Source organism: Aquila chrysaetos, chromosome 8 (assembly GCF_900496995.4).
Source record: "Aquila chrysaetos chrysaetos chromosome 8, bAquChr1.4, whole genome shotgun sequence".
Classification (NCBI taxonomy): Eukaryota; Metazoa; Chordata; class Aves; order Accipitriformes; family Accipitridae; genus Aquila; species Aquila chrysaetos.
The window spans coordinates 30765117-30793018 of NC_044011.1; the positions used below are offsets into that span (position 1 = coordinate 30765117).

A 27902-nucleotide genomic window follows, 5' to 3' on the forward strand; every position below is an offset into this window, starting at 1 on the left:
TTGCTGTAGAAGGCCATTTAGATACCTGAAGGTGTTTACTAAGGTTTTGTAAGGGTCTAGTACAGTCATTTATCTGTTATATTGCTGCTATTAATCCTGCACGTATAGTTCATGGACTAACAGTTAATTACAAGCTATGAATAAATCAACAAACCACTTAAATTCCAACTTCATTTAAGCCAAGAGTTGTATTCCCCTACAACAAGCACATGCACTCTCTTCAGTGTTTTCTACTTCATACTGATACACAGGTTTTTCTTTTTGTTTGTCTCGGGGGTTTTTTTTGTTTGTTTGTTTGTTTAATTCTTTTTCCTTTTCCTTCACCTGAGGGCACCTAAGACATTCAGGAAATCAACCAACTAGCTATACAGGTAACATTTGCTTCGGTACTCAAGACTGATTCCAATCAAACTACTACGGTAACTGTAGTCCCCCAAAATAACGGCTCCAAAACCTGGACCAAAATAGATCATGTCTTTGAAAAGTGGATATTAAGTTCTTGGGTTAGACAAATGAAAAATTAGAAGGTTTAACATATATGCTAGCTTTCTTCATGTGGCTTCTTGAACAAGATGCTCTAATGAATTTAATCCACTAAATGAGATTTTTGCATCAGGAAATTCCAATTAAACACCATACGAACGATTGGTGTGTTTCTCCCCCTGCAACGAGCAAAGTTTAGTTTTAGGTCACTTCTAGAACACATTGAAAAAAGTGACATTCATATTTATTTCTTTATTTAAGCAGAGTAAAAAAATACAGTTACATTTAATTTTGTATGGTTTGCTTCTGAACTTCTGCTGATGACATTTTTATAAATTAGAGGTAATCAAGAATACTTTCCCATGTTTTAACTTCACAAATTCTCAACGTCTTTTGAAAGTGTAGAACTGCAAAATCTAATGCCTGGGTTACAAAATGTAGGGCCTCATTATCATCCCTATATCCTAAGTAGACTTGCATAAAACTATACGTTGACATTGATCCATGACTCAGACCCTCAGAACCTTTTGGAGGCTCAAAAATACTGATGTTCATTAAGTGTAAATGTACTACTACTAGAATTTGGTTTTTATTTATGGGCTCCTAACTTTTGATTAATAAAAATAATTATCTCCCGGAATTCTTTTTCCTTTCTTCTGTAATCAAGATTAAAGCATTCTGTATTATGCATCAGGATTTTTAAAACTAAGCTTGCAAGAAACATTGTCACCTTAGCAACTACTTTTTAGAAGTCACTGACTCTGTAAAAGCTGATTTTTAACATCCACTTAAGAGTTTAAAATAATTTCTACACTAGCAACTAGCATTCTTCATTACAATTTCAGAAAGCCGTAAAGACTTAAATCTGAAAAAGAGTATCAAAATATTACAGAGTCTTAGTTTACTACGAACACATGTTTTTGTCACATAACTGTTTTCAAAGCTATTCATACAAATGCCATACAAAGAAAGTGGCTAGCAGAAACCAGAGTAATCTAGAATTCCAAGAAATACTACAGAAAAAAAAATAATGATTGCAGTTAAAAAAACACATAAAAGGCAGTTATTCACATGTAGTCAGCCTGGGAAATGAACACCTTAGCTGTCAGTTGCATCCCCCCTAGTTCCAACCAACACTGCTCCAATGCCGTATTTATTACTTCCCACTTCTACTGCTCCTAAGCACTTTTCCAAGTTAACTGAATATCTACACTTTTTTTCTTCCAAGTGCTAGAAGAAAACTACTCTTCCACTTCTTTCTGTCCAGAAGGTACCCTCCCCCATTAACAACCAAATTCTTACCTACTTTACTGTTTATATATTCCATTTGTGGAATATGGAATCAAAGAACTGGAAATCCTTCCTTTTCTCCGTAACTTAACTGAGTGCTTCAAACAAGCACAGTAGGAGCACTTCTCCAATTAACATTTACCCAGCACATTCCACCTCCTCATTCCCTTAACACATCTGAGTCACAACCACCAGTTCAAGTGACTGAAAATTAACCTACTAAAGCAAAAAATGCATAAAGTTACACAGTCATTGGACACACAACTTCATAGAAACCTACATTTGGGAAAGTAGAGAGCTTCCCCTGGAAATAAGTTAATTTTATTAAAGATGGAGAGGACCTGTAGAGAGATGCAGTGTCTCGTATTAAGTCCATTGATGTACTATGAAAAAAATGAAAGCTTTCAGAGAGACAAGCTCTTCTTTTAGAATTAGTCTTAACATTAAGGGTTACAAAGGTTACCAGACCACTTCTCCCCCTTCTTCCAGAAAGGTTACTCTTCTTTTCTAAGTAAAATGAAAGATGAACTCATTCCCCTTGAATAACTATGGATTAGGCTTGTAAGCAAAAGCTGGACAGAAGATTCCTTCTGTCCTTATCAGGATTTTTTGTACCTTCTCTGCCCATTTCTTATTTAAAGTCAAAGCCTGGTAGATAAAATAAACCCCCAAATTAGGCCGTTAAATTGATCTTCTAGTCAGCTGAATAGTGCATGAATAGCTGTATTTTTTAAACAGCATTTCTGTTATTTTGAAAATTTTGTATTGGTTAAGCAGTAGGAGGTAACTCTACTATCTGCATTAGTCTTTGAATCATAATTCAATAATCCCTGACAGAATACGAAGGCTTCTGCCTACCTTGCCTATTTGGTCTGTGCCACACTATTCTGTCAAACTCCACCTGCTGGATAATCTTCTTACAACAAGCCTAGAGAAGCTTTCATTTCACCACTATTAATACAAAACCTAGATACAATGATAAAACTGATTGAACAGTATACCTGATTATATATTCTTCATGTTTTCCTTTCTACCATTCTCTGTCAGTACTACAATCAAGTGAAATCTCTGGATAGATTATTTTTTCTAAACACATCAGGTTAATTGGCCATATTCATAACTAATATTGATTTCTGGTAATGCAGTTATATACAGGAAAAGTCATAGCTTCATGTTACAGCTAAGGAGAAAAAAGTATACTTCATGCTTTTCAGCCTCTGATGGTAGAAACGCAGAAAGTAACATGCAAATGTAACTTTTAACTAACAGATAAAGAACCACCTTTAATTTTTCAAATGCTATGAGATAAAAGGTTAAAAAAATGCCTTGGAACTCCAGAAGAGTACCAACTCCAGAGAATGCCAATTCTAAGCTAGTTAATTTGAAACGTACACATCCTTCTGAGTGCTAGATGACCCTTCTGCTTGCTGCTCCCTTCAGTAAATTAAGTCAAATCATGATGCGTACATTCTGTTAAAGCTACAATGAAGCATTCAACTTTCCCTATGGCTGAGCTCTACTATTCACATTCAGAACATTTCTAGCTTTGGGGATGGAAGGAAAAGTAATTGAATTTGAGGGCTGTAAGTGAAAGGTAGCAACCTGAGATATTTTTATAATAGAGAATTTACTTAACCACTTCCTTATACACAAGTCAAACATTCAAGTTTGAAACAGTAACTGACAGTAACTTTTTACTCATAATTTCCAACCCACAAAACACATATTAAGTTAGATGTGTGTATTTGCTATTATTCTCTCTTACAGTATGTCTTATAAATACACTTGCCACCAAGCACTATTCTTTATTATGATCTACCGTCCTTTAGGAATAATTCAAACACAACGCAGGGTGATATACACTCAAGACTTGCAAATCATACCTGGAGCAGTCTGTGCTACTGAAATGCTGGAAGAGGCATTACACTTGAGAATAGTAATTTAATCAAAAGTTGGGAGAGCATGTATTCAGTTAGAATACTGCTCAATATTTCTCTAGAAACAAAAAATGAACACCATTTTCCACAGCTGATGATGTAGCACAGGCAGTAAAAAAACCCCCAAAACTCTTTTGCTTGCGGATTATTATAATGTCAGAATGTCATCACAAAATAAGCACAACTGAAGACTATTTGCAATGAGTTTTATAGAAGCTTCAAGACAACTATTATTTCTGATGGAGAACTATTTTTTTCCTCTTGAAAGAAGTCCATCTATTTTTGCCAGATCTCCAAAGGAAACTGTTGCAGAACCTCTCTGGGCTGGTCTTGCCTAAGAAAAAAAGAAGAAAAAAAAAAATATTTACAGGGCTAATTTTAAATTAAAATATTTTGTAAAAAGCTTTTAAAGCATCAGTAATTTAAAAAGCAGCTTCAAAGAGAAAATAGCTCAGCTTCACGTTACCTGCGACTCATGGAATTTCCAGCCAATCATGTAGTAGATCTGAAATGTGGCAGGTACCGAGCCATCGCTATTTCCGTACATTTCTGTTAGGGCAGGAAGGGAGAGGAAAAAAGGTACACAGAACATCAGTTCTAAGAAATACTTAGCTCTCACAACATTAGAACTAAGTATGACATATTCATCATAATGACTCTTGGGGAAAGATTTGGGACAATAAAAATATCTCATACTGGTGCATCAACATAGTTCAAATCCTGCCATCATAATTAAGGTTAAAAATATCTGTACGGTAATGGTATTTTGTTCTATTCCAAACTGGTTTCTTTTACACAGAGGTCAGAGAAATAGACATAGAAAATATGTTCTTAAAGTCATTTCGGATTAACTCATTACCTCTCAAATACTTACCTTGGTATATTGCAGCAGCTGCCAACATTGTCTCCCTGTGTAGCAGAGGTTTTCTATTCCAAGCGCAATTACTCTCCCCCATACCTAAAAATACGTTTTAGCTTTAAGAAAAAGAAGATATAGCACATGCCATGAGTTAAGTGTCATGCACTAATGACAGATTTTTACTAAAGCATAACAAGTATAGAATCCTCTGAATCTCCCTGTAAGAGAGACCAACATACTGCACATAACTAGGTGAGTTTCTTACCTATAAGAATCCAAACCTTTTAATGCCAATGCTTTGCAATTTACAGTTTGTATTGCTAGGAATGATTTCAAATTACTACTTCTTCAGTCCGAGTCTTCCAACATTTAGGCTTTCTAGTATCATTGATTTTAAGCATAAGTACACAGTGTTTATTCAGACACACCACTCATATGTATTTTTTTTTTAACACAGATAAGCATCAAAATGACTATCCCAAGAGATTTTTAATAAGAAATAAAATAGCCACAATTCTGATCTCTTTAATCACTTATTGCACCTGAATGTTTCTGCAGAGAATTAAAGTTTTATTCTCATTAAGGAGTTAGTCTAAACAACAACAGCTGATTCAGAATAAGAAGATGCCCTGAATTGCTCTGTAAATAACAACTGACTGCACAGGAATGACTACTTTACAATCCATGACAAATGCAATCAGAATACTAACTCAATTGTTAAGCATCTCAATTGTTTTTTGCATTCCTCAGCAGACTCCAGTTTGAGGGCCTATTTATTCTCATTCCAAAGCAGTTTCCTGAATGTCCTGATACTTAGGGAGGCTCCCAGGAAAAGTTAGTATGTGGCATACATGCTTCTGTCTCCCTTTCAGGGCTCTTCAGCAGCTTACACTGAACAGGCTCACAAAGAATGGGAATACAAGGGAAGCAGAAAATTCATAGCAGACCATGAAGTAGCAAATATTTGACTTCTGTTTCCCAACACAAATCTACTGACAGGCATAATCTCTTGAATCAGTAGAGATCAGGAAAAAAGTAATGCTTCCACTGTTACAATAAGCTTTATTTATTTATATTTTTTTAAGGAAGAAATTTTTTACAAGGGTAGTAAGACACTGGAACAGGTTGCCCAGAGAGGGTGTAGATGCCCCATCCCTGGAAACATTCAAGGTCAGGCTGGACAGGGCTCTGAGCAACCTGATCTAGTTGAAGACCATTGCAGGAGGGTTGGACTAGATGACCTTTAAAGGTCCGTTCCAACCCAAACCATTCTATGATTTGGAGTTAAAAAAAACACAGTGAAACTCTTCTGTGTCTGCATCACCAAGACACAAAACATTCATGTTTCTACAAAGTATATACTTGCCTTGCAAGTCTTCCATAACCTCAAACAGCCCTGGGTAGTTGACCTGAATTTCATCAGTATCCTAAAAGAATTGAGAAGCTTGGTTTTAGAGCATATCAAGCTAAAACGGTAACATTACACTAGCCTTCAAAGCTGCTAACAGACTATTCACCTGCCACTTCTGTTCAAACTGCGTATTTCTCAGAAGAATATTCTGTCTTAACATTTCTAAAAAGTTTTGGTTAGTAGCCCAAATGAAATCAAATTTTAATTGAAATGCCATTATTTTCTCCTTGGTTTTAGAAGAACAGCAAGACTGTCTAAAGTTTTTCAAGCAGGTCTAACATTCTCTGACATTTCGCCAAGAAGACCATCCAAATTCTACTGGGCCACCAGCCAAAGATACACTTCAGTTGGTTTCATTAATCACAGTGTAGCCGAGAAGAGAGGCAGTCCAGGCTATTTCAGAAACTTATTCAGCAAGGTGCACAACATGCAGAAAGAAGCACTACATTACCAATACCTTCATAAATAGTATTTTTTATATACCAGCAGCTCTGATGTGCTGGATTGTTCTATCTGATTGTTCTCTTATTTAGAATTACCACGGTCAGGGTGTTAAAGCCAGCTCTCGACAGCAGGTGTCCCAAATCAGAGACAGCAGTGAACGGTGATACATGAGGAGAAAATCCCCCTTCTCTCTCCAATTCTGCTAGCTGCAAAGAGCAGCGAAGCTCATACAGAGTGTCTCCCCCAAACATTGCACCAATGAATACTCCATCTGGCTTCAGAACTTGGTGAATCTACAACACAGAAAAAAAAATATAAAATGTTTTTTGTTATTAAGCCTATGTAACTAAGAAGTTGTTAGGACTTTTTTTTTTAAATGAACTTAAAAGCAATAGTTATGCTACTTCTAACAGATTTTTAACATTGACTGTATTCCACAAGGCACGCTGTGCCAAAGCTTTTGGTAGCACTGCAAGATAACTAACCTGTCTGAGAAGAGACTATTTGTTCTTAAGAAAGAGTGAATCCCCAGTAATTACACTTACAGTCTGGAAACACAAAATGCACTGTGGAAACCTAGGGTAAAACTATTTTCAGTGCAATACTCCTAAAACAATATCCTCAATTAATGTGCTTCTGAAAGTAAGGTAGATTAAGATAGCTTCTGCTTACTTCTACTTTCTCAGATGAAGGCAGCAAAAATACTTTTTAATGGCCTGATTTAAGAGAAATGGAGGTCTTACTTTCCAGTAGTGATCTTTGCACTTCTGAACACACAACAGAGTAATGCAATTCTTATTATGTCTACCTCTACTTATTTTTAACTAGCCAGAAAAGCAATATCATGACTCAAACGCCAAGGCTGACAAGCTGCTCTCTCGTCTAGTAAGTCCTAGCCCCCTTCCTCCTGAGAAGGCCAATAAATTCATGCTTTCTTGTTTCCTTAAGAATTGGCAATGGTCCCTGGTTTAGATATCCAGAAGAACCGTATTACATAATCAGTTTAACAAGACAGCAAAGGCTTCAGTTTACCTTACTGATTTGAAACAAAAATCCTTTAAACTGGTTTTTAATTAAGTATCAATCAAGTTACCTTTTCTATGCTAGTAAAGGAGCCTTTAATTGACAAGTAAGAAATTTAAGCAGTTGAAGGCAGTTTCCACTAGTTAAAGCCAGTGGTCCCAACATAGGAAATGAGCATTCACAATTAAAGTTGGCCAAGAACCCCAGTTTCCTCCCCTTTGAGGGACATTATAAGGTGTCAAGTTATTTCTACCGTGGGGGTAAAAATATTTGACACTCTATAGAACACTTAAGTTCCAGAGAAAATGATGTATTTCTTTCCAAGTCTTTCTGTTTGTTTGTTTTAAAGTACTGAAGGAATTCCAATTTCTATTTTTATTATTTCTGTAACAGTAAGGTACTCCTATTCATACCAACAGGTGGTAGAATAGCACTGTAACGACTCACAAATTTGAAATAAATGAAAAAACAGCAAATTGGTTAAAATATTCCTTGCTCTTGCTCCAATTTGAAAGAAGTTTTCACCTGCAGGAAGGACCTGAAATAATCCCAAATCAGATTTTTTTCAGTAACAGTTTCAGTTTCCTGTCCTCAACAAGTATTTGCTTCATTTCAAAATCAAAAAGCCTTTATCTGATTAAAGTTGTATTTCAAAGTAAATAGCTGAGACATAAAAATAATACAAGTTCCATAAACCAGTTCTAGAGAAGTTAGATTTGGAAAACTCTTGTACTACAAGTAGTAAGAGCTAACACACAATAAAAATCAATAGCATTGCCTCAGTTTACATTAGTTACTATGATCTCAGCTATTGAGACTATAAAATATTATACAAACATGTTGTTTCACAGTTATTTATTCCAAATTGATTTGAGACAGTAAATTAATAGAAATACCAACTGATGCTCCTCAAACTACCAAAAATACTGCGAAAAATACTTGTGTGCAACATGAGCTGTTTCTGTGTCTCTTATTTAAAAAAGACCTGGAAATACAGAGTGCTCTGGAGGCAAGTAATGGCAAGTGTTAATTTTTAGTACCAAAAAGCAGTTTCTTACCTCTCTAAAAGCTCTAGGAAGGTCATTCACCCAATGTAAACTGAAATAACAGAAGTGTACATTTTATAATTGCACATTAAAAAAAATTTAGGGAACGCAAATAATTGTTACATTATCTGTTTCAGAAGCCAAAGCAACAAACTAGTTTCTCAAGCTGCAAAACTTCTGAAATGCCTGCCTGAAAGTGATACTAAATAAAAGCAAAAGTTCATACAAATAGCTTTTTTTTTTTTTTTCTTTTCTGTAAGTTGAGAAGATGAAGGTCCTGGAAACTAGTTGTCAAAATGCAGGAAAGAGAGAAGGTACATGTCTTTTGAAGGAAAACAAACAAACACAACAGTAAGAACCATCAGGAGAGCAGTTTTTCCTAATGTACACTCATATTAACTATGCAAGTACATTTCTTACTGCTGTTTAATGGACTATTAATCTTTCTCTTCTTTTTTCTTAAAGTTACTGTGAAAAGAACATCATTTAACATCTTGAACCAAAAAATAAAAAGTAAATAAATGATTAACACATACCTTAAGCTGCTAACAACAAGATCAAATGTATCTTCTTTGAAAGGAAGGCATTCCTCATCAGCTACAACACTGACTGTAGGGATTTCAGATTGTACAGTCTTTTTCTAATGTTGGGTTAGAAGAAAAACAACATCAGAAACTCACTTCTTTTGTTTTCCTGTATTATGGAATTGAAACACATTAGCATTCAGAAAGCTACTTACTAAAGCATTCTCTGCAATATCAACTTGAATAAGTTTTTCAACTGTTTCCTGAAATAAAATTTAAAAAGTCTATCAAATATTTACATTTTTTTTTTCTAAGTTGACATTAGTCATTTTTTGGAGCGCTTACACATACTTGCAAGAACTTAGAAAGAATTTCTTCAATAATCGATAAAAACTTTATATAAAGCAGAAAGCATCTTTTCCCCCAACATAGTACTTTGCAATTCCTCCCAGGGAGAACAGCCGAGGTAGAAGTAGTAACAGAAAACATATTCTGCATTTTTAGGTATAAGTTCAGTCAAATATAAACCATGGATTAACATCCAATGAAGTACCTTTACTTAGAGTGTGGTTCACGAAGGCTAGCCTGTTCACCGCTTAAAAGTCTCTGTAACGGTACTCGTCTTCAACAACTAAGCGCGTCGATCAGAAAAACAGGCATATCCCTACTCAAGACTAAAGGTAACAGATAGCTTCCCTTGCACTACCATTTGCCTAGTCTTCAGTGACAATAAATACAGAATAACAGCCTGCACAACAAACATCTTTCTTTGGATAACACCTACAGATACGGAGGGGCAGGGAGGTTACATTTACCTCATCAAGGTTCAGAGAATTGGTTTAAGTTATCGTAGAGCCTTATCTGAAAACAGAGGGATAAAGAAATACTCGTTTTAAACACTTTCAAGTATGAAGAGCCAGTACCTTGGTTAAATGTCGAGCTATGTAACCTCTTCCAGAGCCAAGATCCAAAGCAAGAGGAAACGTTCTAGAGAAGTTTAGCAACACAAAACACGATCAGGACTTAGAGCTATTTTAAGTGACTGCATTAGGTTTCGCCTGCCAACTTCCAAACACCCTTCCCAACTAAACACGCCGAGCATCCTTCCGCGGCTACCGCTTCGAGGAGGCGCAGAGCAAGGCTCTCCCCACCAGCCAGCGTTTCTTCCCGAGGGCCGCGGCCCCCGCCCGACACCCCGCAGCCGCGAGGGGCGAGCGGGGGGGGGGGGGGGTGGCACACGGAGCCGTGCCCCGCTTCCCCTCCCGGCGAGGCTCACCTGGTGATGTCGAACACCCTGTCCGCTATCCTGCCGCCGACCTAGGGGGAAAGCCCGCCGGTCAGCGGCGGGGGGCATCGCCCACGCCCGCGGCTGACGCCCCCCCCCACCTTGCCGAGGGGGCCGACCGGGACCGCCCCGGGCCGCCGGCCGCCGCCGCCGCCGCCCCCACCTCCTCCCGCAGGTAGTCGCACTTGGCGGGCTCGGCCTGCACCGCCGCCCAGTTCTTCTGCTTCCGCTTCAGCCACCGGTCGAAGGGGCTCAGCGCGCCCGAACCCGAGGAAGAGCCGGCGGGAGGAGAAGCAGCAGCGGCGGCGGCGCCCGCGGATCCTCCCGGCGGCGCCCAGAGCCGGCGACGGCCGCCCCAGCCGCAGCCGCAGCCCGCCCGCAAGGCCGGGCGGCCCGATCCCCTTAGGGCCCGCGCCGCGGCGGCCATGGCCTCGGGCGCGCGCCCCCGGCGCATGCGCGGCCTCTGTGGCCCTGGAGCCGCCCGGCTCGGCCTCCAACTCCCTGTGCGCATGCGCGCTGCTGCCCCCTCCCCCCCCCCCAACCTTCCGCCGGTCGCGCCGTGTGATTGGTTAGGAGGAGTTTGCCCTGCTGCGGTCGCCGTAGTGCCCGCCGGAAGTGGCTGTGGCGCGGCGCGGCGTGGTGGGTGGAGGTTGCGGGTTTCTGCGTTGAGGGAGCGCAGCCGGGCCGTGAGGCGGCGGCCGGTAACGGTGTGTGGGCTCGGGCTGGTCGGGTAGTGCGAGCGGGGCTCCTCACTGGGGCGCGTCCGCGGGGCCTTGTCCGCCGCTGGGGTTGGGGAGGGAGCCGGGTGCGGGCGGGGGCTGGACGCGGGGCAGCGGGTGCCCGGGGGAAGGCAGGTTCTGGTGCTGCCGCGTTGCTGCTGGGCCGCGCTAAGCCTCTGCCTGCCCCGGAGCTGCTGGTGGCACTGGGCTGAGCTCCTCAAAACGCTGCCGCTCTCCTGACTTCCTTCCTAACTGGCGCTTTAAAATGCGAAGCGGCCGAGTCCTCTCGGAAGTAAAAGTCTGAGGCCTGGCTTACAGTGAAGCTGCTTAAGGTCCTGTTCCCGACTGATCGGGAATCACTTAAGGCCGTATCTGCAGCCGGTATGGTCTTTTTAGTTGCGTATCCGTTATCCGAGGAAGCTATGATTGGTGGCCAAGACTGCGGTGGTGACAGTATTATTTGCAACTCGTTTAAATTGCCATACGTGCTTTCGGAAAAAACTTTTTAGGTATAGGTTAGAAGCCTTAACTTTGCTTAATTCTTTATTTTTTTTCAATTATGTGTATGATTCTATGTTAATCAGGCCTTTTAATCTGAAGTGCTTTTTTTTCTCCTACGTTGTAGATGTCCAAGTCTTCAACAGCGTCAAAAATGTCATCCCAAGAGGAAATACTGAGCGATGGGCGGTTTAGTTGTGTTACTAGGGATCCCAGATTTTGGGAGATGCCTGAAAAAGAACGTAAAATCAAGATTGACAAACGATTCCGAGCTATGTTTCATGACAAGAAGTTTAAGCTGAAATATACAGTGGACAAAAGAGGTCGCCCTGTTAACTATACTTCTACAGAGAACCTCAGGAAATTTTATGCCTTGTCAGAGTCTGACTCTGATCTTTCAGAAAGTGATAGTAAAGAACATACTGGGAAAAAAAAAAAGAAAAAAAAAGCTAAACCTAAAGGAGGGGCAGATTCTGCAAAACTACTACCCGAAGGCCTTCCTAGGGAGGAGAGCAAAATAAACAAACAAGCAGTGGACCAAACATGTGGAGCCGTGACAAAACTAGATGACCTTAAAAATGAAGGACAAAAAATGTCTAAATTGAACTTGAAAGAGGACTCTAAGAAAACTGCAACAGAAATTGACCACTCTCGGGGAAGCAAGGGCCTTTTACACAAAGGGGAAAACAAGCAAGGAGATGCATCAGGAGGAAAATCAATTTCAATTCAAAACAAGCAAAAGTCTTCACAACCAAGTGGTACTCAATCAGTTAAAGCTCCCAGGAGGGACCACTCCCTAGGAGGAAAAATAAAGGAATCAGGTTAGTTGTTCAAATAACATAGCTGAATTCTACTTGTTTACTTGAATGTTGCTCGTTTTGTTTTATCCATGGAAGATATTCCACAAGGTCAGTCATAAAATAGCTGGCTGACTCAGATTCAGTGTTGCTGAAGAATTGGAGTTGGTCAGGTCTTTATAGAACCAGTGCTGATTCTTCAGTAAGATTGTGAACATCCATGTCCTTTTAATTGCTGGAGCTGAAATTGTTGGTTGGTTAGAAAAGTAAAATGTATAGTAGTGTATACACTACTGTATTTATCAAACTGAATGGCAAATATAAGATCTGATACTACGAAGGCTTCAGTGTATCAACGCTTGTTGACTGAAGGCATAAGGATGGCAGCATCAAGCTATTAATATTAGAGGGCATTAGAGAGAACAGGTGACTTGAAGAAAAACTTTCTTTATATTGCTTGTGCGTGCGTATAGTCTACATTATTGAAATCTAATTTCTAGCTGTTGATTCTCTACATATAAATAGAGTAACAGAGTAATATTTAATTAGAGTTTGAGATTGATAATACAATTGTGGGTCTAAAGAGCAATTAGATTAGATTAGACAAGCTGAAGAGGCAATACTGATGATTTATGTTGTTTGCACTTCCCTGATGTAATTTGTTCCTGCATCGTTACGCATTTCAGGGGTTCAGTAAATCCATATGAAGAAAACCTGAGGTCTCTTCTTCTTTGTAAAGCAACATATGTAATTCCAACATAAAAATAGATATCTAATGTTTATTTTGCAGTGACTGTGTGCACAGACACCTGTGATCAAAGTGACCTCAGTAAAAGGCAATCAGAGGAAGAAATTTCTGCAAGTGATCCTTCTGAGTATGCAGAATCAGAAGAAGAGGAGCCAGAAGATGATGGGGAAACAGGAGAGGAAGAGGAGCCAGAAGATGATGCGGAAACAGGCGAAGAAGATAGTGATTCAGAAGATGATGAAGAAAGTGATAGCGGGCCTGATCTAGCTAGAGGCATAGGGAACATTGAAACGAGCTCAGAGGATGATGAGGATTTAAATGAACTATTTCCAAAGGAGCCAGAGATAGAGCATTCGTGGCGTGAGCTAGATAAAGATGCCCCTCGTGGAGATGAGGTAACAATACTTGGCACGAGTAAAGTTGCTACATGACAAACTCAGAATTGTACACTGTTATGAGTTCAGTATAGACCGTCATCTGTGAAACAGTTTGTGAAAGTATTTTTCATAAAGGTTTTTCAGCTTTTTAGTTGCAGAATGCAAGTGATGAAATTGGCTGAGAATGAGACTTGCAGTTTTCACTGGTGTCTCCCCTTCCCTCTAAGCAGAGGCTTACCTATAGATAGATAAGTTATCCGTAAGTGAAAGAACAATCAGAATGGAGCTTTTCAGAAATTCCAGAATTTAAATAGTACTGCTTTTGTTCACTACTGGCTTTTTTTCACTTTTTTTAATTTAATTTTTTAATTCACGCTTTAAGAAAATACAAAATCTTTAGACAATGAAGTAGGACTTTAAGACTGAGCACCATTAGTGTATAAGAAATCACAGTACTCTGCTGCTGTTACGATACTGTGATACTAGTTGCTATTGTCACTAACCATATGATGATAACAAAATCCTAAGCGCTGACATTGTAACTGCAGTCTTAAACCTGTGACTGGTGCAGGACATTCTGTGGTGCTTCACTATTTATGTCCTTTTTATCTGCTCCGGTGATTGCTCCTTCTGACCTTTGCTAGTTTGAGTGATACACACTCTTGAGGAAAATGCTTCTTTTATTTATTTCAGCAGTTTGTTGCTGACTTTGATTTTTACCAAGGATAGCTGCTAAAGAATTGTGTGTTCCCCATAGCAGTCAGGAATTAAACCTATGAACTTTATGTCCTTTTTTTTCCTCTCTGTTCAGATTACAAGTAGATTGGCAGTTTGTAATATGGATTGGGATAGGTTGAAGGCTAAGGATTTGCTGGCTCTATTTAATTCTTTCACGCCCAAAGGAGGAACGATATTTTCTGTTAAGGTAAGACCTGATTTATAAAAGGAGTACTGGCTTTTACTGTACAAAAAAAAAAAAAATAAAAAGACTACAAAATAAGAACGAAGTAAGACAGTTCTGTGGAGAACCAAAAGAGATATTGACCTGACAAATGAGAAACTGTTGCAATTTAACTTGCTGTGTTAGAAATAAAGATGTGCTGGTTTTCAGCAATGGGCATGTATTTGGTAGAGTTACAGTCCAAAGCTGTTAATTTCTCATGTTTATGAGGCTGACTCTAAGTGCATTTTTCTGAGACTAATAGTGAAGTTCTCAAAGTCTAGTGGGGGAGCCTACATTTCCTTGGCTAGTTTAATTTCAGTGATCTTTATGGTAGATAACCCAAGCTTAAATCTGGCTATTTCTAAATGCTTTCTAACCCCTTTTACCATTCACAACACTTCTTGTTTTTACCCACTTTTGAATTATTAATAAATTGGTTGAATTCTGATCAGTTAAGTTATATTTTTCCATTTTCAGTGTCTGTCTCCAGCTTCCTGAGAAATGTTAGCCCCTTTTTGAAAATTCAGGGCCACAGTGAAATGCACGAAGTCAGGGTTCCTATTGTTCTTTATCTATGCCAAAATATTCTCATTCCTAACAGGCAGTTTGTTTATTAAACTGTCTTTTCTGTAAATTAAAATTAAGAGGGTATTAAAGTTTATGGAATTGATCCCTTTACTGATTTTAGAGAAAAAACATAATGTCTTAAAGGCTTGGTGAGATATTTTTTCGTAGTTGGTATACATTATGCTGCTACAGTTAAATTTACTTTTGTGTTGTTGTATTTGTAGATTTATCCTTCGGAGTTTGGAAAAGAGAGATTGAAAGAGGAAGAACAAAAAGGACCTGTGGAACTATTCGATCTTCCAGAAAGTACCACAGAGAATGACGGGTATTAACTTTATCTTCAGATGAGAGATATAATATGTCTCGTTCTCAGTGAAAATCCCGATTAGCTCCTGTTTCTAAAATTACATATCTGGAAGTCTCCTGTGGATGCCTCAATTTTATAGCTTTTTCAAGGGATGTTTTACAACTGGCCCTTGTTCATTGTCAATGCATTGAATAAATGCATTATAATGGAACTTGAGAAAATTTGCTGGTTGATAATTGAGATCAAAATTTTTATTATGTAGCTCATTGGAATAATAAATGGAACAAATGTGTGGAAAGCTTAACGTAGCATTTCTCCTCTATGAATTGCCATTCATGCAGTAAACTCCCTTTGTTGCTTACTGTCAAAATTTTTATATGCGTAATCAACAGGGACCTTAACTTAGGCCAAGAATTCCCAGATTGAGATTTCTTGAATGCCACCAGCAGCAGCCCTGGTTTACTAGGCTGAGCTCATCAGGCCTACCATTGTCCAGGATTCTTCAGGCATGTCGTGGTTTTTTGGGGTTTTTTTTTGGTTTTGGTTTTTTTTTTCCTTTTGTTCTCCTTGAAAGTCTTGTCTGTATGGAAGTTGGGAGGTTTTGCTTTTATATTTTTCCAGAATTTCCAGATGTTTGGCAGCTTGACTGGGGCCACTTCTGTATAATACATCCCGCTGGACTGCCCTATATTTGGGAAATCTGGATACTTCTAAAATAAGTGCAGATCCCTTTGAAGAAAGTCTCTAGTGCATCAGGGAATTGTATGATGAACTCACAGTGTGTGCTGAACTCAGCTTCACTGTGTGCATCAAGGTGCATCTTGAAGTGTTGGATTTGCTGCTCAGCAGGCTCTAGAAATTCTGGAATACAACAAACAGAAATCCAGATATCCCAGAGATACCTCAGTGATACCTGTGTACATACCCTTTAAATTCACAGGACAGGACCTCAGCCTTGCGATCTCTCTCCTGCATCCTTCCACCAATTCATCCACTTCTCAGTCTCTGTTCTGCTTTTCTTTTTCTCTTGCTGTCATCTTGTATGATGCCACCACCAGCTGTGCTAACCAACTTGGTATCCTGATTCTTTTCCTCACCCATACCACTTTCTTACTCATCAGTCCTACACTGCCTCTTTCTAGTGTGAGCATCTGCAATCCTGTCCTTACAGTCTCCCAGTTTCTCTTACGTTCTTAACATGTACTCTTACTTATGTATGAACATCCTTTTCATCTGCCTTGTTAGGAGCCAGGATAATTGCAAACAACTTGATAGGAACTATTAAATAGTACTTTCTGTGGCCTGCACAGGGGTGTACAAATATGCTATTCTGTGCTCTGTTCTAACCTTGCCTGTGGGAAGCAGAGTCAGGTACAGAAAGTGTACACTTAATAACATGAGTCCTTTTACTTAAATAAAACTGAATAGATACTGGTGGAACTTCATGCTGTTTAACATCTTATTATGAGATTAGGAGAGTGTTTGAATGGTGTGTATTTTTAGTGAGTTGAATTAAAATATTTTGTAAATGAGAACTTGTTAAAAGCAGCTCACTTGATTGTGGTGTTTTCCACTTTTGCAGGCTTTATAGGGAAAAACTGCGGGAGTATCAATTTAAGCGACTGAAATACTTCTATGCAGTTGTAGAATGTGATTCTCCTGAAACAGCCAATAAAATTTATGAGGAATGTGATGGACTGGAATTTGAAAGTAGCTGTTCTTTTATAGACCTGAGGTAACTCCAGTGCTGACTTCTTTACATGTTGGGCCAGGGAGGGGAGGGAGAATTAAAGCCAATTTAAAATGATTTGGAGTAAACTATATTGTCTTTAATCTGTAACCAAAACGAGATATGTAAATAAATTAGGCATCCAGTCAGTTGTTCGGTTTCCCTATGATTCCTTTTGCTTCTTTTTGAGCATTTTTACTGGAATACGGGAAGTTTGAGAGGATCTCTGCATAGAGAGATTATTCTCAGAGAAGTCAGGTAAAATGTTCTGGTTGCATCTTCAACCTTTTGGGTACAATTAAGTGGTAGGATTTAGAAAACAAAACAATGTACTGCTGCCCCCCCCACCTTTTTCTTTTCTTTCCCAAAGGGCCCAGAAGTGGCTTTTTTTCAGGATTGCTTACCACAGGGCAAGGATATTGCTGCTGTTGTCATGAAGCTGCAATAGGTTACTATGCTAGCCCCTATGAATGAGCTGGAAGCACGTTTGGGAAAGAAAGAATTTTAAATTATAGTTGTGCTTTATTGTTAGTATTTCCTTTTGTTACTGAAAAGCCTTGTAGTCTGAGCAGAAGAGAAGTTACTAAATCATAAGAAGTTTTGGCAGAAACTGGCTTTGCTTGCTGAGACCTGTGTTATGGGCACTCTTGGAAGTCAGTGAAAGATAAGTCTTTTTGCTTTGAATCATTTTCTAGATGAACTTAGTTCATTTGCTTTGAACTGTTTTGAAGATGATGACCTCTGCCAAATGAACATGTAACTTTTCATGCTTTGAAACATAGAAAGATAGTGTTTTACAACAGACACAGCTGCTTAAAACTCTTGAATGCTTTTCCTAATCTACTTTGTTAAATTTTAATGTTGAATAGTATTCATCAGATTACATTTGCAATGATTTAAAAAAAAAAAAAAAAAAGCCGAAGTAATTTCTCATGTAGTGTACAAAGGGTTGGTTTTTTATCTAACTTCTTCCATTGTAACACGAGTGTTGTCTTTTTAATATTTTTTTTGTCCCCTACTAATTGTAATGTTAAAGATGTACCAGGCTTCCTTAAAATGTTTTCCATTTTTTTATTTATCTGTTCCCAAATTCTATTTTATTAACTTTTTTCTTTTGATTTTTTAATATTAAGCTTCCTGAAAAGATGATTCTTAAAACAAACAAAAACACCTCTGACCCTGCTAATACCAAACTGAAAGTTGTTTAGTTTACTTCCCCAACATGGTGGTGTTACACATCAAAAACCTGTGAAATAGCCGTGCAGAAGCCAGACAGTTCATCTTACATGTGTGGAGTACTTGTCCATTTCTTTTGTTTCCCTTTCAGTCTTACCAACTTTTTATTTTAGCAAATTCTTTTGTGCTGATGTACCATACTCATGAAAAGCTTAGACTGTTTATACTATGAAATTTCCCAGTGTATTTGAATAATAACATGTTTTATTTGCCTTTAAGATTTATTCCAGATAATGTTACATTTGATGATAAGCCAAAAGATGAAGCTTCAGAAGTGAACATAGCTGTATACAAGCCAAAGTACTTCACATCTGCCGCTATGGGAACATCAAAGGTATCTTTACAATGTTTTTGTAATGTTTTTCGAATTTGTTTAGTTTTATTGTCGGCTTATAAATTATATAAGTAGTGGGGAAAGATTCCTGATTAGCTTCACCATTTCAAAATAAAGACATCAAACATATTAAAAGATGTAAGCATGTTACAGAGCCACAAGTTGCAACCCCATAAATAAGCTGGAGTTTTGGATTTTAAAAGAGATTCAGCTGCTTTGTTACAAATTAAGTACTACATTTTGACCTCGTTATACCTCTGTTACAAGTTGCACGTGGAATTACTTTGTTATTCACAGTAAAATCTTGTAATTTGTCTAAAATGGGTATTTGTTTGTAGCTCAACAAGAGCCTTTTTGGTGGTAGTGCCAGGCTTAAACAGTTGCTTCCTCTCCTTGAGGCTATTTATTCCTATTCTGTCTTATGTGACAGCCAAAACTTCCATCTGGCCATGAAGTGAACCACATTGGAGAAGTGATTAGTTGAGAAATAAGTAATTCCTGCTGGATCATTTTTCAGTCAGATCTGTTTCACCTTCTGGTTGAGGGTGCAGTTGCGCAAATGTTTTCATTGTCCCCATTGCAATCCATGCATGATTCCAGGAATGAGTTGCTGCTGGAAGAGGGAAGGAAAGGAGTTGGTGGCTGCTTCAACAACAGTATCTGCTGCCACAAAGGAAATTTGGCTTGCAGAGGTTTTGTGTTGTCACCTGCTGTTACAGAACCCTTCAGTGCATGAGGAGACTTCTTCATTCTTTCATGTAGTTAAAACTCCTTGAAACTCATTGTAGAACAAATTCCAAAAAGTTGTAATTAAATTTATTTTAGTAAATAGTTATTATAGTTAATTGTTGTAGAGAACATCAGTAACAGTTTTACATTGCGTCTTAAATGGAAGGTGTCGAGTAATTTTCCCTAAAACAACAGAGTTAACAATGTTTAATTTTAGTGTTTCAGATTCTACAAGTGGCATTTTTATTTTTAAGGTAGATATCACATGGGATGAGACAGATCATGAACGAGTAATGTCACTTAGCAGAACTTTTAAAAAAGAGGAACTTCTTGACATGGATTTTCAAGCCTATTTGGCTTCTTCTAGTGAAGAAGAGGAAGAACAGCAGCAAGGTACTTAGGTGAATAAATGTTGTCCACAACGTCATTAGCTGCAGTGTTTTGAACACAAGCTATTTACATATGTAAATTCCATATCTTTAGAAAATGCTTTGAATATTGTCTTTTACAGGGTCAGTATTATGCTCGTTATATAAAAGCTGTGGTCAGGTTCTACTATGAAAATAACCTACCTTTCCTCCAGACCTAAACATCTCTGAAAGTGGCATATATTTTTTGTGTGTGTGACCTAAAGGTGGAGGGAAATTGGTGGTGACCATGTTGGTTGGGTTTTTTTGGCTCTTTTCAATTCAGAAATAAATGGATTGATGACAGAACACTGACAGGTTGACAGATGCTAAAATTTTTTTTAAAAAGATTCAGAAGTTAGGCATGCTAACATGGAAGCTGTAGAGTTCTTTAAATTTGCTGGAACTTGACATTCCTTTTTTCTTTATTTCTTTTGTTTGTTTGAGTTAAATACACTTTTCCAGTGTTCTTTATACATGATAAGAAAACACATGTGCAGGTTTTTAAAATGGTATCTCTAAAGCCACAATTGAGATTTATTATGCAAACCTGATTCTGATTCTCCAAATAAATATCACTAGTATGACCCCAAAATTACTACATTCTTTTTGAAGACAGAGTACGTTAGCTGAATTTGGAGTTACAGCTTACTTAGAAGATTTGTTAGTGAGAGTTTGGCTTAAGTATTATCACCCTAGCTTTAAACCACCTTTCTGGTTTTCATTTCTGTACTGCAAAATCTCTTTACCTGATATAATTAATGTTTGATTAAGCCAAGTATAATGATTATAATTTGAGTGATTTCAAGTAGCAAGATCACAGGTGATCTAAATCATGGCATATTTTCTTTATTGCTGTTAGGATAAATCTGTTAAAGAAAAGTTGCTTTTCTTCATACATTTGAATGATTTATGTAGAGAATGTGGTAGCTATTCTGTTCATTCAGTGCTGAATGAAGACCTGCTGCCTTTCTGTGAAGCCTGAGTAACACTGATCAAAAATTACCAAACGGTAGGTGATTAGGAATTATCCTAATGATTAAGCCGCTAAATAGCTGCTTTCTGAATAGAACCTTCCACCTCTGAGTGTAAAATCATTTTTTTCCCTTTTTCTTTTTCCTCCTACCCCTCTCTTTCTTTTTTACAGGGTACCTTAACATTTCTTTGTCAAGTTTGGCAATACCTGCTTTAATCTCTTGATTTCTGAGATGAAATTATTTTCAATAGAACTGGAGGTACTTCCTTTTCAGAGGAAAAGTCCTGCTTCGAAACATGGAGTGGCTAACAACTAAATGGATTAAGTACAATGCTCACTGCAGAAATCTATTTATAGGTTAATACAGTGTTTTGTCCTCTTCGTGGTCCTCTATACCCATACTAAAGTCTCTGCAGGGCAAGGAGATACTGAGGAAGCCGCCCTAAGACTGTGCTTGTTGGAATGGCCTAGACAGGGTGTTGAATGCACTCCAGACCTTAGAAGGTCCTGAGGGAGATGTGGATTGTACAGAGCTTCTTCACTCCAGCAGTAGCTCTTCTTGGGTAACCAGGAGAGTGTGAATGGCAGTGGAGAAAAGCTGTGCTGTGGGCCTTCTGGTACTCCTAAGCTATAGGTCTTATACAGTAAGGGGAAAGCTAAGCAGCAGAACATATTTAAGAGAACTTTAGAGTGTAGTAGTAACATCTTTTAAATGCTTTTTGATTCACGTACTTCTTAAGAATATAAAGAGAATGTAATCTTAACTTCATAAGGTATGTAAATCTTCTGTGTATAGTTCACCATCATGTAAATTCCTCAATTGCCTTGCTTGTTTTCACTCTAAAATTCAGTCTGCTCTTAATTAATAATATATATAGCCTAAATTACAAGGCAAAGAAAATTGCATTAAGCCTTAATCAGGTCTTTCAAACAGATGTTAAAATTGATTTATACTGCATTAAAGCAGGTTGTTGCAATCAGAGATGGGTTTAGAGCATGCAAAAGAACATTACAGATTTTTCTGGTTATAGAGTTGGGAAATCTTCTGGCAGTGAACTCAGCTTGGCAATATCTTGGCAGGGTTAATGTCCATTTGTTTCTCATCTTACATAAAAATGCACTTATAAACTGCATCTCCGTGAGCTTTAGTTTCTCTATTAATGCTGAGTAAAGTATCTGCATGGGAGCAGTAGATGCAGAGGAAAGCATTTCCATCTTCTGTTATGTACAAGACTACCGCTATGTTAAAGACTAGCATCTGTAATAGGGTGGTGATGAAAGCAAACATCTATAAGTGAGCAACATTCCAGGAATTTTAAAAAATAGACTTCCATTGCTGGGAAGGAAAAGAAATTGACCTTAAGTAATCTTATCACACTAACAATTTTAAACCTAGAAATGTCTAGATTCTAATGATGTTTTGAAAAGTAAGTTATTAATAGAGGAATTATGTTGTCATGTCTTTAACGTGTTCCTGAACTTTTGTATCACATAACTGAATGGATAAAACAGGATTCCATCCAGCAGAATTATGTGGCACTATGCACAAATGGGAAAAATCAATGTCAGCTGCTTGAATGGAAATGTAGGAGTGTGATAAGAAGGAAAAAAATGTCCTGTACTTTTATTCATTTTTTTTTTAACTTATTAAAATGTTTTATTTATAAACAGGTTTTGTTGGCCTGTTCTAATCTGTTTTTTATGGAATTTTTAAACTTAAAATATGTGGTCATGAATGTTAGTAATACTATTATACAATAGTTTTGTAATGTCAAGTATTTCAGTGACCTGGTATGTTGTGGTTCATAGCACAAAGTATCTCCTTTACATTGATTCTGAATTTTCTGTTACTTGGATGCATTTGTTCCAGTTAGAAAGCGTTTGTGGCGTGCATCAAATCCAGCCCATAATTGCTGTTTTGACCATGAGCACAAGTGACTTAGTGTATGGCATTTTAAATGATACTTCAAATTAAGCATTATGGTTTTTATGCCTAAACTTTTGTTCTGTTTTTTTTATCTTTGCAAGAGCAACAACATCTTTTCTGCGGTTCGGCTTTGCACAGCCACACAGAATACCTGAATAGACTATATGACAAAATACTTTTATCAGTATATTTATTTAATTAGCTGTTCCTGATGTATAATCATAGAATATCCTGAGTTGGAAGGGACCCACAAGGATCATTGAGTCTAAGTCCTGACTCCACAAAGGGCAACCTAAAAGTTAAACCGTATATCTAAGAGTTATCCAAACACTTTTTGAATACCAACAGGCTTATAGGGAACTCTGTAGAACCCTGCTCTCCGCAGTAGGAGTTTGAGCAGAGAGCACAGTCTCTTGTGGTGTTGGGCTTCTGTTACTACTCTCCTTTGAAAACAGTAAGAATATACTCATATTTTGTACTCTAAATTTCATCAGCTTTTTCCATTTTTTCCTTCACAGGTTAATTGTTTTTCTCTTGCGGTGCAACTGTTAATGCAGCAGAACTTTCTGTTTTGTTTGTGTGTTTTGTTCAAAAAGTCTTTGAACAGGCTATTGGCAGAAAGCATTACTGCCTTAATATCCATCAGAAAGTGATTCCTCTTGTTGTGCAATACAGTGTGATACTTGAAAGCTAGTTACAAGGTTATTTGAACTCTGAACAAACTTTGAGAACATATTCAGCTCACTTTCCTTTCTTGCAGCTGTTGTCAAGTGTTCTTTATTTGCTTACAGAATGAAAAGGCTGTTAAGGTTTTTTTGAAGGCAATGTTGAACATTTGTTTTAAAACTGTTAATTTTGACAAAACAAACGCATGTTTTACCTAGATGAGGAAGTATGACAATATGCGTTGCCACTTAAATTTCTTATATCAAAACTAACAAAACCAGTCATAAATACAAATTGGTAGCCTCTTACTTATCCAGTTTCAAGGGAGCCTTTCTTAGCTTAAGGATTTCTTTGGTTCCCATCCAGTATAGCTTTACTTCTCGTTTCACGTGACACCAGGAAGGAAAAATAACAAAATGGCTTATTTTTCTTCTTGGTCTTCAAAACAGAATGCCTTTTGCTTTTTGCATGAGCAGATGCTTTCCTCTTAGATCTCAGCTTCTGATGAGGAAAGTGGAAAAGCAGCTGCAGTTAACTGTCCCCATGTGCCGAAAAATGAGCCAGCGAGGAAGAAGGCTGGCCTGGGTGGAGAGAGAGCTGTGACTGGAACTCAGGAAAAAAAGGAGAGTTTATGACCTTTGGAAGAAGGGGCAGGCCACTCAGGAGGACTACAAGGATGTCGTGAGGTTATGCAGGGAGAAAATTAGAAGGGCCAAAGCCCAACTAGAGCTTAATCTAGCTACTGCCGTAAAAGACAATAAAAAATGTTCCTATAAATACATCAGCAACGAAAGGAGGGCTAAGGAGGATCTCCATCCTTTATTGGATGTCGGGGGGGAAACATGGTGACAAAGGATGAGGAGAAGGTTGACGTACTTACTGGCTTCTTTGCCTCAGTCTTTAATAGTAAGGCCAGTTGTTCTCTGGGTATCCAGCCCCCTGAGCTGGAAGACAGGGATGGTGAGCAGAGTGAAGCCCCCATAATCCAAGGGGAAGTGGTTAGCAACCTCCTACACCACTTAGACACACACACAAGTCTATGGGGCCGGATGGGATCCACCCAAGAGGTACTGAGGGACCTGGCGGAAGTGCTCACCAAGCCACTTTCCATCGTTTATCAGCAGTCCTGGCTAACCGGGGAGGTCCCAGTTGACTGGAGGTTAGCAAATGTGACTTGTTAGCAAATCCTGGCTTGTATCGGAAATAGTGTGGCCAGCAGGAGCAGGGAAGTGATTGTCCCCCCTGTACTCGGCACTGGTGAGGCTGCACCTCAGCTACTGTGTTCAGTTTTGGGCCCCTCACTGCAAGAAAGGCATTGACGTGCTGGAGCGTGTCCGGAGAAGGGCAACAAAGCTGGTGAAGGGTCTAGAGAACAAGACTTATGAGGCATGGCTGAGGGAACTGGGTTTTTTTAGTCTGGAGAAAAAGAGGCTGAGGGGAGACCTTATCGCTCTCTACAACTACCTTAAGGGAGGTTGTAGTGAGGTGGGTGTCTGTCTCTTTTCCCAGGTAACAAGTGATAGGACAAGAGGAAATGGCCTCAAGTTGTGCCAGGGGAGGTTTAGATTGGATATGAGGAAAGATTTCTTCCCCAAAAGGGTTGTCAAAGCACTGGAACACGCTGCCCAGGGAAGTGGTTGAGTGACCATCCCTGGAGATATTTAAAAGATACGTAGATGTGGTGCTTAGGGATGTGTTTTAGTGGGGGACTTGGCAGTGTTAGGTTAACGGTTGGACTTGATGATCTTAGAAGTCTTTTCCAACCTAAAAGATTCTATGATTCTATGAACAGTAAAGATTTCTGCTCCCAGCCAACAATGAGCTTGCAGTGATGGGATGTGGAAGAGAACAGCATCACACCCAAGTTTTAGCCAAAGAGGTCACGCTGTGTTAACTTGCAACTGTGATCTGTCTTTCTAGACACCAGTTACGCTGTCCATGCAACTCGGTACTGTAGGAAGCGCAGCTTTACTGCTAAATCAGAGAAAAAAGAAAAAGGAGCCTGCCCCAAACCTGGTTTTCTGCAGTTCAAGGAGCTGCAGCATCTTTAAAGCCTTAAAGGCATGTTCTCTCTGAAACATTTGTTTAAAAGCTTATTGCAAGTTACGTTGTAATTGTATTTTTTTAAAAAAAGGAAGGAAAAAACCTCTTTCCATCTTGCTTCATTTATTAATTCAGCAAGTCACTGAAGATTAAGGCATAGAATAGTTATTTCTGTTACAGAGTCTTGCAAGGTTTATTTGTTAAAATGTAGCATTCTATTTTCAAAATGCTTTACATAACTATTTTTTGAGTTTTAGTTACTACTCTGCTGTAAGGGAGTCTGAAACAAATTATTTTAAAATGCAGTAAAGGATGCTGTGTCCGATCAGTGATTTCCTTTGGTGGGCAAATTTTCTTTGTCTTTTCAGATACTATTTTTATTTCATCTAAGTAGGGGAATTCTAAAACTGACTACTCTTTGGGGGAATAATAGATGAAAATATTTTAGCTTGTTTTTTAGAAACAATGTATGTGCCTTATCCTAAACACTAACTTCAATTGATCACTTTCTTGAGGCTGTCTGTGAGAGCTTTACTCTCTCTTTCTAGGTGGTGATGTAGCTCATGAAATGGAAGATGACAAATCCAGAAAAAGCCAGAAAGATGATGAAGAGCAAATTGCCAAGTACAGAGAACTTTTGCAAAGTATCCAAGAAAAAGAGAAAAAACAGGAAGAAAAGGATATAGGAATGGAGATTAAATGGGTTCCAGGTAAGCTTTATTTTTTCTTTTACTATGCAGTAAAAGATATGCAGTATTGGCCTGCTAATAGGGATGTAGTGTATGGTGTTGGATTTATAGCAGTAGAAACTGACCTTTTTTTCCATAAATTGAAATCCAGATGGATTACAATGAGGTAAATAGAAGAAATAATATGACTGAACTCAGTTCCTCAACTGTAAGCTGCTCTTTGTATCTTATTTTTTCACCACTTTTTTTGGTGCTTCCTTCTTCATTCATCACTTTATAGATTTTCTTGAATAGTATTCATGTGTTTGCAGTAGAGTCATAAAACATACCTGCACTTTTAAAAATGAAAGCCAGTATGATTTGGAGACATAGCATAAAATTAGAGGAGAATGGTTTGAAAATCTTGCTTTCATAATGATGAATGTTTGGGGGAACAGAGAAGGGAGAAGTCTGACCTTCCTGTGAGACTGCTCTGTGGAAAAGAAAGCTACCAGGAAGAAATCCCAGCTACCAGAGGTATTTAGTTGTATTTAGTGATACCCAGATTTTCATCTGGAAATTAGAAAAGATAACTTCACCATATCGCATCCCTGCAGAACTCGTCCTGAGTTCTGAAAATCAATGTCTCTTCTTTTTTCCTTTGATGAAGAGACATTCATACTGATTTTTTTTTTTTTTTTTTTAATACTTTGTTTATGGGTGTGCTTTCCCTGTGATGTAATGAGCCAATTTAACAACTCGCTACATCCACAAAGGGAAAGGTTTTCACTGTGGCCTCTCCTCCTTGATCCTGTCCCAGAGCTCCTTCTGACTGCCTGTACCAGCCCTAGCACTTGTTAGATCTCTTTGCAACCTTAATTTCGTTTGCTAAAATGACAGCACTACTCTGGAAAAGAAGAAAAAAATCTGGATCTCCTCCACTGAATTAGTGAGTCAGGCAAATGCTCAGAGGGTTGAATTATGCAGTCCAAAGACTACAAAATTGTGACATTACCTTTTGGGGGGCAGCAAGGTGCTGTATTGGCTCAGTAGGTGTAGGACTGCAGGCTGCATAAGTACACAGCCTGATCTGTTACTGTAAATACTGAGACCGGAGATATACTAGAATCCAGCCCCTTCACCACTGATGTGTTAATTCCAGCTAGGAATGCATATCTAATGATATGATTTACACTAATACCGTTCTGAATTCACTCAGGTGACTTCTGTTGAATATAAGTGCTCACTTTTCAAATCTTGTTCTGGTCTGTACTGATTCACTAAAATGGTTGAACTGAATGGAATAGTTTTATTTCTAGTTCTTGGTGAGATCTGCATTCGAAAATATACACTGGCATTAAAAATAGTTGTTTGTTTTCAGTCGTGCTTATATAATTCCAATCATTTCTGGCATGAATTCTCCCAAAACTTTTTAGATAACGCCTGTATTACACGCTATAGGACAAGTGCTTGCAAATGCAGCTGGATTGTCATGTTTTACTTCATCTGTCCACAGTGTGTCAGTATTTGCATTCTTGATGTTGCGCACTTAGTAGCTTTAATTCGTTGTGTCACCGAGCTTTCAAGGCAAATGAGTTTTCATACATAGGTAGCTATTACAAGATTTTTATAAAGATTTGTTGTTGACACCTTTCAGACTGAAGGTGGAAACCACAGTCGAAACAATTGCTGCTAGGAATGTGTTCTGTATTTATATAGGCCAGGCATTGTTTAAACAGTTAAGAAAAGCTACCATTTTTTGTGTTGGTTTGGAAAACAAGTTTGGGGTTTTTTTTGTTTGTTATACAGTCTGTCTTCTGAAGAATCTTGCAAATTGTATGAATGACGTTCTGTAAATTAAAAAAGTTTAAGCAATGTAATGTGGTGACATAGGAATCTAGAGCAAACCATTCATTGAAGTAGATGGAA

The 27902-nt window shown here is 38.4% G+C and overlaps 2 protein-coding genes across 8 annotated transcripts in view; one reads left to right on the top strand and one right to left on the bottom strand.

Annotated features, from left to right (window-relative positions):
- Window positions 1–715: 715 nt before the first annotated feature.
- NDUFAF5 (NADH:ubiquinone oxidoreductase complex assembly factor 5) lies at window positions 716–10816 on the bottom strand. Of its 6 annotated transcripts, none has more exons than XM_030022983.1 (11): window positions 10466–10816; window positions 10294–10334; window positions 9941–10004; window positions 9233–9280; window positions 9030–9133; window positions 8506–8545; window positions 6520–6717; window positions 5936–5996; window positions 4585–4668; window positions 4177–4259; window positions 716–4044 (listed from the first exon to the last, which is right to left on the bottom strand). In XM_030022983.1, the coding sequence occupies exons 1-11, from the start codon at window positions 10811–10813 to the stop codon at window positions 3958–3960; spliced, it is 1158 nt and encodes a 385-aa protein (XP_029878843.1). In that variant the 5' UTR covers window positions 10814–10816; the 3' UTR covers window positions 716–3957. The 6 variants fall into 6 exon arrangements, with proteins under 6 accessions (XP_029878843.1, XP_029878845.1, XP_029878844.1 ...); XM_030022985.1 differs by lacking the exon at window positions 10466–10816 and adding an exon at window positions 10404–10422; XM_030022984.1 differs by lacking the exon at window positions 9233–9280.
- An 85-nt stretch (window positions 10817–10901) lies between these two features.
- ESF1 (ESF1 nucleolar pre-rRNA processing protein homolog) overlaps window positions 10902–27902 on the top strand; it is a 31977-nt gene continuing 14976 nt past the window's right edge. The window contains exons 1-9 of one of the 2 annotated variants that reach the window (XM_030022947.1): window positions 10902–11009; window positions 11647–12340; window positions 13107–13459; window positions 14253–14366; window positions 15176–15276; window positions 16841–16993; window positions 18443–18557; window positions 19541–19679; window positions 25854–26015. In XM_030022947.1, the coding sequence (XP_029878807.1) occupies window positions 11647–12340; window positions 13107–13459; window positions 14253–14366; window positions 15176–15276; window positions 16841–16993; window positions 18443–18557; window positions 19541–19679; window positions 25854–26015 (1831 nt within the window). In that variant the 5' untranslated portion in view covers window positions 10902–11009. Of the gene's footprint in view, window positions 11010–11646; window positions 12341–13106; window positions 13460–14252; window positions 14367–15175; window positions 15277–16840; window positions 16994–18442; window positions 18558–19540; window positions 19680–25853; window positions 26016–27902 lie in introns of those variants that run through there. The other variant, XM_041125505.1, reaches the window with a different exon arrangement.

What these genes read in the sequence shown, in the direction of transcription:
- NDUFAF5 (XM_030022983.1), bottom strand. Translation starts at nt 10,813, where the DNA reads ATGCGCACAGGGAGTTGGAGGCCGAGCCGGGCGGCTCCAGGGCCACAG. An exon ending in GGTTATGGAAGACTTGCAAG is followed by an intron (nt 4,669 to 5,935) that starts GCAAGTATATAC and finishes ACGTATTTTTAG; the next exon opens with GTATGGGGGAGAGTAATTGC. An exon ending in GGAAATTCCATGAGTCGCAG is followed by an intron (nt 4,045 to 4,176) that starts GTAACGTGAAGC and finishes TTTTTTTCTTAG; the next exon opens with GCAAGACCAGCCCAGAGAGG.